The 10,814-nt window shown below is 47.5% G+C and overlaps 1 protein-coding gene across 1 annotated transcript; it reads left to right on the plus strand.

Annotated features, from left to right (window-relative positions):
- The first annotated feature begins 7,615 nt into the window (after positions 1–7,615).
- LOC125022834 (prostasin-like) lies at positions 7,616–9,528 on the plus strand. The gene is made up of 6 exons (XM_047609774.1): positions 7,616–7,673; positions 7,864–8,026; positions 8,135–8,403; positions 8,510–8,655; positions 8,743–9,334; positions 9,444–9,528. The coding sequence occupies exons 1-5, from the start codon at positions 7,616–7,618 to the stop codon at positions 8,917–8,919; spliced, it is 813 nt and encodes a 270-aa protein (XP_047465730.1). The 3' UTR covers positions 8,920–9,334; positions 9,444–9,528.
- Positions 9,529–10,814: the final 1,286 nt, after the last annotated feature.

The raw sequence follows: 10,814 nt of genomic DNA on the forward strand, positions 1-10,814 counted from the left end.
ACAATCAGGAATCAGGGAAGACAATCAGACTGGTGACACATGAGGAAGGGCAAGTGACCTGAAACAAGAGGAGAGTTACTTTTCAAAATAAAACAGGAAATGACATGACAAAACAACCCCAAGACAAGACACCCTCACCACGGTGTGACAGAACCCCCCCTCTTAGGACCGGCTACCAGACGGTCCAGGTTGTTCAGGATGGTCGCGGTTGAAGTCAGTAATAAGGGTACGGTCCACAATGAACCGTGATGGGATCCACTGTCTCTCTTCTGGACCGTACCCCTCCCAATCCACCAGGTACTGTCTGCCCCGGCCCCTGTTGCGTACGGCTAGCAGCCGTTTAACCTTGTAGACCGGACCCCCGTCTATCATCTCAGGAGGAGGAGGGGGCGGGAGGGAGGGAACCAAGGGACTCTCCTTGGCCGGCTTGACCTGACTGACATGGAAGGTGGGGTGAACACGGAGGGAGCGAGGCAGGCGGAGTCGGACAGCCGCAGGACCGATGACCTTGGTAATGGGGAAGGGACCCACAAAACGCTGGTGCCAGTTTCTTGGAGGGGACCCTGAGGTGAAGATTCTTGGTAGAAAGCCAAACCCTTTGGCCCGGCTGGTAAGCAGGTGCGGGTCGCCTCTTGCGGTCCGCCGCTTTCTTGGTCCGGTCCCCTTGGCGGATAAGCACTTGCCGTGCAGCGGCCCAGATGCGTCGGCAGCGGCGGATCATGGCGTGGGCGGATGGGACCGAGACTTCAGGCTCCTGGGCAGCGAACACAGGAGGTTCATAACCATAAACACACTTGAAGGGCGAAAACCCTGTGGCAGACGTAGGCAGGGAGTTGTGGGCGTACTCGACCCAGACCAGGTGTTTGCTCCATGTCGAGGAATTCTGGGACACTAGACAACGGAGGCCGGTTTCCAGCTGGTGGTTAAGGCGTTCGGTCTGGCCATTAGCCTCCGGGTGGTAGCCCGAGGTCAGACTGGCCTTAGCTCCGATGAGCCGGCAAAATTCCCTCCAGAACCGTGACACGAACTGGGGCCCCCGGTCTGAGACGATGTCCTTGGGAAACCCGTGAATCTTGAAAACATGGTCAATCATAATTTCAGCTGTTTCCTTGGCTGAAGGCAGTTTGGGCAGGGCAATAAATCTGACCATTTTAGAGAATCTATCCACCACAGTGAGGACTGTGGTGTTACCTTGAGAGACCGGGAGCCCCGTGACGAAATCCATCGATATATTGGCCCATGGTCTGGAGGGGATAGGCAGTGGTTGCAGAAGTCCCATACGTGACCCGGAGGACACCTTGTTCCTCGCACAGACCGAACAAGCCTCGACGTACTCCCGGACCTCCGATTCCATGGATGGCCACCAGAACCTCCGAGAGATGGCGAACACCGTCCGCCGAACTCCCGGATGACAGGAAAGCAGCGAGGAATGGGCCCAATGAATCACCTGTGGGCGCAAATCGACAGGGACAAACAATCGATTCTCGGGGCACCCACTAGGTGGCGGAGCCTCACCATTAGCTTGCTTAACCTCATTTTCTATCTGCCAAGTCACCGCTCCAACCACACAGGTCAGTGGAAGGATAGGCTCTGGTTCTTTGGCTACAGGCTCAGGGTCGTATAGACGTGACAGGGCGTCAGGCTTGACGTTTCGGGACCCCGGCCTGTAAGAAAGAGAAAAAGAAAAGCGGTTAAAGAACAGCGCCCACCTGGCCTGGCGAGAATTGAGTCTCTTAGCCCTGCGTATATATTCCAGGTTCTTGTGGTCAGTCCAAACGATGAATGGGTGCTCAGCTCCCTCCAACCAGTGTCTCCACTCCTCCAATGCCACCTTAACCGCCAACAGCTCCCGATTGCCGACATCGTAATTCCGCTCCGCTCTGGACAGTCGTCGCGAAAGGAAAGCGCAGGGATGCATCTTCCCATCCTGCTCAGACCGCTGTGAAAGGACAGCCCCTATGCCCTCGTTGGAAGCATCCACCTCTACCACGAATTGCCGCCGAGTGTCGGCATGATGAGGATGGGCGCCGAGGTGAAGCGGGACTTCAGCTTCTGGAAGGCAGCTCCTGCCTCTGGTGACCAGGAGAAATGAACCTTCGAAGAGGTGAGTGCGTGCAGAGGAGCCGCTATTGCGCTGAAGCCTCTGATGAACCGCCTGTAAAAGTTAACAAAACCAAGGAATTGCTGAACTTTTTTGCGGCTATCAGGGGTGGGCCAATTGACCACAGCGCTAACTTTAGCCGGATCCATCTGCACCCTTCCAGGGGCTACGATGAAGCCCAGGAAGGAGACGGTATCGGCGTGAAACTCGCTCTTTTCAGCTTTGACGTAAAGTTTATGGTTTAATAGTCTCTGTAATACAGCTGCTACATGTTTTTTATGGGTGTCCAGGTCAGGTGAGTAGATGAGAATGTCGTCAAGGTAAACATACACAAAATGGTCAAGGAAGTCCCTTAGCACGTCATTAATCATGGCCTGAAACACAGCAGGAGCATTAGTGAGCCCGAATGGCATAACCAGATATTCATAATGACCGCTAGGGGTGTTGAACCCCGTCTTCCATTCGTCCCCCTCCCTGATCCTGACCAGATGGTATGCATTTCGAAGGTCTAGTTTTGTAAATATTTTGGCCTGTTGTAGTTGATCAACACCGATGACATGAGGGGCAAGGGGTAGCGGTTCTTGATAGTAATGTCATTGAGGGGGCTGTAGTCAATACATGGTCTTAAGGTCCCATCTTTCTTTTTTACAAAGAAAAAACCGGCTCCAGCAGGTGACGAGGATGGACGTATGAGTCCCGCCTTCAGAGATGACTCTATGTAGTCTTTCATGGCCTGCCGCTCGGGCCCTGACACAGAGTACAGCCGCCCCTTGGGAATGGTGGACCCGGGGATGAGGTCGATGGCGCAGTCATATGGTCGATGAGGTGGAAGTGACGTGGCCTTGATTTTATTAAAAACCTCCTTGAGGTGGTGGTAACAGGTGGGTATCGAAGTCAGATCGGGGTACTTGGAGTCTGTAACAGGGTGAGCGGAAACAGAATTTATGACAGTGGTAACTTTCTCCTGAATCTTGTCCTGCAGACACTCTTTCTCACAAAGCTCCCCCCATCCCAAGATCTTGCCCGTAGGCCAGTCTATATGGGGGTTGTGGCGCGTGAGCCATGGATGTCCCAATACCAGGGTGCGTGTCGGTGATTTAAACAAATAAAAGTTCATTAATTCGCTGTGATTATTTATGGTAATGGCTATGGGTTCTGTGACGTGGGCTATAGTGAACAGAGCGTTGCCATTTAAGGCCCTTGCCAGGATGGGTCGTGAGATAGACTCAGTTTTCACTCCCAGTTTCTTGGCTAATCCCCAGTCCATTAAACTCTCATCAGCCCCAGAGTCAATTAAAACGTTCATCTCCATGACGGTGGTGTTGTGTTTTACCTTTATGGCGGTCAAACTGTGTGAAGGAGAACCTGAGGTTGAATACTTGCTTACTCCCCGAGCTGCCTTGACTGGGCAGACGACCACACGATGTCCAGATTCTCCGCAGTAGAAGCAGCGCCCCTCCTTGAGACGACGTTGTCGTTCCGCCTGGGTGAGCTGGGTCTGGCCCAACTGCATGGGTTCAGCCTCTCCTACCGTGGATAAGGAAGGAGGAGATTCGGGAGTCGGTTCTTGGGCTTCATGCCCATCCCGAACCAGCGGTTGTCGGTACCTCTCCAACGATGGTTGGCCCTTCTGATGCCGATGGAGTTCTTGGATCCGGTTATCTGTCCGGATGACTAGGGCGATGAGGGAATCCAGGTCCGCAGGCAGGTCCAAGGGAACCAGTAGCTTCCGTATGGGAAAAGACAGTCCATCCAGAAAAGCATCATAGAGGGCTTCGGAGTTCCATCCGCTCTCCGTTGCCAGGGTGCGGAAGCGGATGGCGTAGTCGCTTACCGAGTCGTTTCCCTGCTTCAACCCGCTCAATTCCCTAGCTTTCTCTCTGTCCGTTGACACCGGATCAAAAGTCTTCTGAAGAGCGGTCTGAAACTGTCGAAGCGAGTGGCACAGTGAAGAGTCTCGGTCCCATTCCGCTGTGGCCCATGCTCTCGCTCTTCCGGTCAGGTGAGACATCATGAAGGCGATCTTAGACCGATCTGTGGCAAATGCAAGGGGGGAATGTTCAAAATGAATGGCACAGTCTATGAGGAAAGTCTTACAAGATCCTGGTTCTCCGGAATAGCGCTCCGGGGGTGCCAGCCTGATCCCTGTTCCGACAGTGGGTACCGTCTGAACAGGAGCAACTGCTGTGACTGGAGGCTCCGGCACAATTGGCGGGTTGTGAGTCTGTTGTAGGTGTCCAAGCATATCCTGCACTTGAGATGAAAGTTGACCCAACTGCGTGAACACCGCCACCTGAAACTCCTCCTGGCGGGAGAGTCGGGTCTCGTGAGCGTGGAGCGCGGCCGTTATCTGGCCAGTCTCTGCTGAGTCCATACTGGCCAGAGTGTACTGTCAGGCCGAAACTCGAAGCAGCACTCAGGACTCAGTATGCAGAGATGACTAGGGACTTTAATTGGAAGGTACAGAGATCCCTTACAGAGGGACAACAAATGGCCACAAAAATTCCTGGACGTAATTCAAATCAGGGAAAACAAAAAACTCTCCAAAGGGAGGAAAATTCAAAATGAAGAAACAATTCACAAAATAAACACAAAACACTCCGAATGGAGGAAACCTCAGAACTGAGGAAAAAAGCTAAGAAAAGACTAAATAAATCAAAGTAATCTCTCCGAGAGGATTCACAGGCTTACGTGAAAAATGCTTGGGAAGAAAACATGAAGCGAAGCACGAGAAGGTTGACGAAGACGACACTCTGGCACGAGACAAGGGGAACACAGACTACTTAAACACATGGAGGGAAATGGGGGACAGGTGGACACAATCAGGAATCAGGGAAGACAATCAGACTGGTGACACATGAGGAAGGGCAAGTGACCTGAAACAAGAGGAGAGTTACTTTTCAAAATAAAACAGGAAATGACATGACAAAACAACCCCAAGACAAGACACCCTCACCACGGTGTGACAGTGTTCAACTTCCAGCCTCTTTGGTGCCTATGTAAACCCGATGGGAGACATAGCTCAAGTATGTGAGGAGCATGGTCCAAAGTTCCTATGGCAGTGTAATCTGTAGATCTGACGAAAGGTAAAAGGGCCATACAATGAAGAAAAAAATCTATGCGGGAGTAGATGATGGAGACTTGATGAACAGTAGAGAAATAAGAAAAGTCTTCAGCATTAGGGTGAAAGAAACGCCAAGGGTCAACACACCACACCCCATCCGTAAGTGTTAATAAAGTCTTGGACATTGCTGTTGGTGTGGTCGATCTGGACTGTGAATGTTCAAGGCTTGGATTGACAACACAGTTGAAATCTCCTCCTAGTATAAGATGATGAGTATCTAAATTTGGCAGATGGGAAATAACGTGGACATAAAATCTGGGGTGTCCCAGTTAGGTGCATACACGCTGACTAACACAACAGGAGTTTGATAAAGAATACAAAAAACTATAATGTAACGACCACCAGGATCAGAATATATATGACCAGGGACAAACTTAATTAGTTTATGTATTAATATGGCTGTGCCTCTGGATTTACTGTTGAAATTGGAATAAAACATCTGTCCAAACCATGGTTTACGGAGCCTAGTGTGGTCAACTGTACGCAGGTGAGTCTCCTGCAAAAGAGCAATATCAGTGGAGAGATACTTGAAAGTGAAAAGACTCTGGAAGGCTTACACTGCCCCCCCAAACACAGCATATTCCAAGTAATAATATGATTTTTATGTCTGGCTATTCCCCTGGCATTACAGAGGCATTTGCCATTTTTGATAGATAGAGAGAGAGAAAAATAAAAAAATTGAAACAAACACCGGACAAGACGCAAAGCCCCCACCCACCCCACTACCCACATATAACTTACATCTGTTGAGAAATACAGTAATAGATGTCTGATGCCTGCTCGAATGAAACCGACGAGCTGCCAGAGTAGTGTAACTGTAGAGTAACTGTAGTGTTAACTGCTCTTAACATTGTATTTTTTATACCCTGAATTGTACAGTCAACCAAGAGGGAGAGAGAAAGCAGCCTGAGAAATGCATCGCAACCGCAAACTTTAAAGAGGCTATACTCAGTAACAAAACAATGCACAGGTGCCTGCACAGTTGTGGCTTTATTGCAGATAGACTGTAAATTATAAAGTGCCATTGCATAGCCCCAAGCCTACAGCAACGCTACACATAAAGCCAAAAACGGTTAGGACTACTGCTACTGTCATAACGAAAAGAATGAACGTAACTTTAACAGCAGGCCAACAAAAGTCTGATAACATATTGTATCTAATACCTTAGCCAACATATTGTATCTAATACCTTAGCCATAATAGCACCACCTGAATGTATTTTTTACTCCATCGTTATAGCCTCCTAGGCTGGAAAGATCTGCCGGTAGAAAGTCTCCGCGGCCTCGGGAGAGTTGAAGATGTGCTCCCTGTTGTTGTGGGTGACTCGGAGGCGCACTGGGTACAGCACACCAAACTTCACTCCCCGCTGGTAGAGAAACCCCTTGACCGGGTTAAATGCTGCTCGCCTCCTCACCACCGCTGCGCTGACATCCTCATAGATTTTGATTCTGTGGCCGTTGTAAGAAGAGTCCTTATGTGACTTTGCCCACCTCAGAACAGCCTCTTTCTCCATGTAACGATGAAACCTGGCAATAACAGGACGTGGTGATCATCCAGTCGGGGTTTCGGCCGCAGGCTGCGGTGTGCGCGATCCAGCTCAGGCGGTCCAGAGAGCAGGTCCCCCAGTAGATCAGCAAACAGCTTGGCCATAAAGACCCTAGCCTATCTTTTCCCTCCACGTTCTCTGGGAGTCCCAGTACACGGACATTTTGGCGTGTTGAGCGGGACTCCAGGTCCTCCACTTTCGCCGTGAGCTCCGTATTCTCTTTCACCACCGATCACAGGACAGACTGGAGCCCGCACTCATCCAGTCCTAGTTGCGTTATCCTGTCGCTGTGGTCGGATAAGCTAGTCTCCATCTCTCTGATAGTAGAAGTTTGTGCCGCCAGCTCAGCTGAAATGATTCGACTGACAACTGGAAAGGTTCCAGGGAGCTATTTAGTAGAGCTGTGAGTTCATACTCCTTCTCATCTTTTCAAGTTCTAGGACAAGTGTCTCCTTCGTTAATGGTGCCACAGGATCTTCCACCATGTTGCTACAGGCTTTAGCCTCCTGCTGCTTTTCAGTTTTACCACCCAATTTACCCACTTTACTCATTCTGCCTCAGGAGTTTTGTTAAGCGTAGTAACTGTTTCAGGATAAAGCACTATGTGACGATGAAAGGTATTTTATGAATAAACTAAACAGAAAAGGTGCGGGGCTCGGACAGCCTGCTTCTAAGTACCACATGGCGTAACCCGGAAGTCCCCAGTGAAGATGTTTTTGAACTTCAAAATGATGAAATATCTTCATTCCATTATTTTATCTAATTATATATTTGTGAAAAACTATGTCATCAGTAACATATAAATTATTGAGTTATGGCCAAAAACACATTTTCCAAGGTCACGATGACCATTCAGCCCAAACTCTCACTAGTTCCTCTGTATCTCCAAGTGGACATTTGTTGTAAACTGAAAAAAAGTTCCTCCAAAGCCTTTGAGAGATATTCATTTAAAAGAAATTGTTTCTCAGATGGATGGCATTATGAATGGACCCAGAGAGAATCCTAAACTAAAATGCATTTCACCTCATTTGTAACTGGACCAGACGTGTAACAGTGAACTGAATTGTGTGTTTTCCTGCAACCATTTTCCAGTGTGTGGCACCACTCCTCTGTACACCAGGATTGTTGGAGGTCAAGATGCTCCAGCTGGAAGTTGGCCATGGCAAGTTAGTCTGCAGAGATTTGGTGGCCATGTTTGTGGCGGCTCCCTCATCAACCAAGAGTGGGTGATTTCTGCTGCTCACTGCTTCTCCAGGTGGGCAACTAAAATGTGTTTTAACACAAGTAGTTGACAGTAATTTCATTGTAATTAGAGACACTTCTCTCATTGTAAAACCAAGGCATTTTGTCTTTTCTCCTCCAGTGCAAGTACGTCTGGTTGGAGCGTTTCTCTGGGTCTTCAGAGCCTACAGGGTGACAACCCAAACCAAGTGTCCAGAACTGTTTCCACAATCATTTTGCATCCCGACTATGACAGCTACAACAGCGACAACGACATTTCTCTGCTCAGACTCTCCTCACCAGTCAGCTTCACGGACTACATCCGACCTGTGTGTCTGGCAGCGAGTGGCAGTGTGTTCAACAACGGCACTGATAGCTGGGTCACTGGCTGGGGTGCAGTCCAGGAGGGAGGTGAGTCTGGAGGTTGATCGTTACTTTTGGTTGAGGTCACTGTTCGTGTGTCTGTAATCTGTACCTACATGTGAAAAATGTTTCCCATGTATTTCCTCCTCCTTAGTTTCTTTACCGTTCCCTCAAACTCTCCAAGAAGTGGAGGTACCAGTTGTGGGAAACAGACAGTGTGACTGTCTGAATGGTGTGGGCACAGTCACAGACAACATGATCTGTGCTGGTGTTCTGGCAGGAGGCAAAGACTCATGTCAGGTGGGCTGCTTTATGTCATGTCGCTCCTCGTGGTAAATGTGGTGTGGAGTTTGTAAAATTCACACCGTGCTCTTTCCATCTTTTCAGGGGGACTCTGGAGGTCCAATGGTGAGTAAGCAGGGCTCAATCTGGGTCCAGTCTGGTGTTGTCAGTTTTGGTTTTGGCTGTGCTCGGCCCGGTCTGCCAGGAGTCTACTCCAGAGTGTCCCGTTACCAGTCCTGGATCAACTCCCACATCAGCTCTGATAAGCCAGGCTTTGTCTAGTTTGTCCTGGTCTACCTTCTTCTACAACAAAACCTCAAATAACATCCACAACATCATTGTTCTTGTTCTCTGAACGTATTCACGCGAGATGTCCCTTGTCCCTGAATACCCAGTGTAGCGAACGCGCCCTCTGCTGGTAGAAGTTAGATACCGTATCCTACTAGACAACAACATTTTTCAACAATAAACCAACCTTTCCTTATTAGAAAACACACAGACAATTTTCACCACACTCTGAACATGAGCTGTACTAAATGCAAATAATAATATTGTAGTCATATACCCCCACTGATGGCTCTGTAGTCATATACCCCCACTGATGGCTCTGTGTGTCTGGACATCAGCAACACCAGACCCTTCCCAATTGGCAGCCAGTGTTGGGTGGCAGGTTGGGACAACGGACCCCAAAGAAGAGGTAAGCTTATATCTAGCTTTTGTGTTTGTTGCAAGGTTTGCTCTTATAGCAAGTGCAATGACAGCCATCAATTGATAATCCACAAAAACTGTTCTTGTGATTCTTGTAGGTGTCAGTAAAGCCAGATCCTCTCTTCGAGACCTAGAAACTCAAGTGGCAAGCTGTGGGAATGTGTCTGATTCACAGAACATCTGCACTAACACCATGGACCTTCGAGAGGTGAAGAAAAATCCCATCTATCAGTTTTTCTGAAACCTTTTTGGCATGGATTTTCAAACTCATGTTGTTTTTTTTTAATGTTTTTTTAGGGGGGTCGAGGGGGCCCTCTGCTGTGCGAGTCAGACAAATCTTGGTTCCAGGTAGCTGCTGTAACAATGAGTGGGAGTAAATCGGCCCGTGCAGATGTCCAGGTCTTTTTCAAGACTTCAAGATTTGGATCATTCATTGAAAAGTCAGTGGGGGATCTGCCTTCTCCTGCAGCAGTTCTAACAGAAGATTCACCACGTTTTTCATTGTCTCTGTTCCTGTCTTTCACTGTCCCCATAACCTCAATGTCTCTGTTGTCTGTGTCGATGTAGGCAGTTGACCCACAGTAGTGACAGCCGTGAAATCTCTCGGTAACCTCTGATTTATATACTTACATACAGTAATGAAAACAAATCTTAACATGAGGTATTTCCGAAGAAGTTTACATTTTATAACAGTAAAGCAATAAAGAGCATTTTGTTCTTAAATAAAGGATTTTTTTTAATGAATCCAGTTGAATCAGGGAAAGTTTTAAATTATTCTATTCACTGCTGTTACCTAGTGTCGACAAATGTATTGTAATTTAGTCATATTTATATAATAAATACTGATCAATCATACAATAAATGTCCTTTTATTTCATTTCAGAATTCTTACACCATTTCACAATGTCAATATGAAAAATATTCAAACAGTAGTACCCAGCTGTTAAGCATGTTCTTTAAAGGTTAAACAGTACATTATTTAATGAAACAGGTTATCTTGTAAAGAAGTTTTAAATTCTACACAATTAATACACAATATTTGAAAAATATAGATACAGAAAGGTTTCTTTGGTCAGAGTCTTAATAAGCTGCTCAGTTCAAACTGAGGATTACAAAAGTGTAAAACGTAACTCTAAAGCTCCTGTCGCATTGTACCACATAGTAATAATCACTCACTAGACACTTATAGCCGCTATGTTTACAGTCCAGCCTTCGATTGGAACTTAAAGCAATTCTAACCCTTTCATGAGCGTGACCCTATAAATGAACCAGTACGTGCTAATGATCTGATAAGTTGTATCTGACAACTATTTTTCCTGCTCTGGGTATTTCAGTAGATTCATTTCATAGTGCTGAAATATAGAACTACTCAGTATTAATGAAGACATTTACGTGGATTTCTTCAATTCTGGTTGGGCTCCAAACCCCAAATGAATGAGTGACTAAGGGAGTGAATTCTGCCAAAACCA

The sequence above is a fragment of the Mugil cephalus genome, chromosome 16 (genome assembly GCF_022458985.1).
Source record: "Mugil cephalus isolate CIBA_MC_2020 chromosome 16, CIBA_Mcephalus_1.1, whole genome shotgun sequence".
NCBI lineage: Eukaryota > Metazoa > Chordata > Actinopteri > Mugiliformes > Mugilidae > Mugil > Mugil cephalus.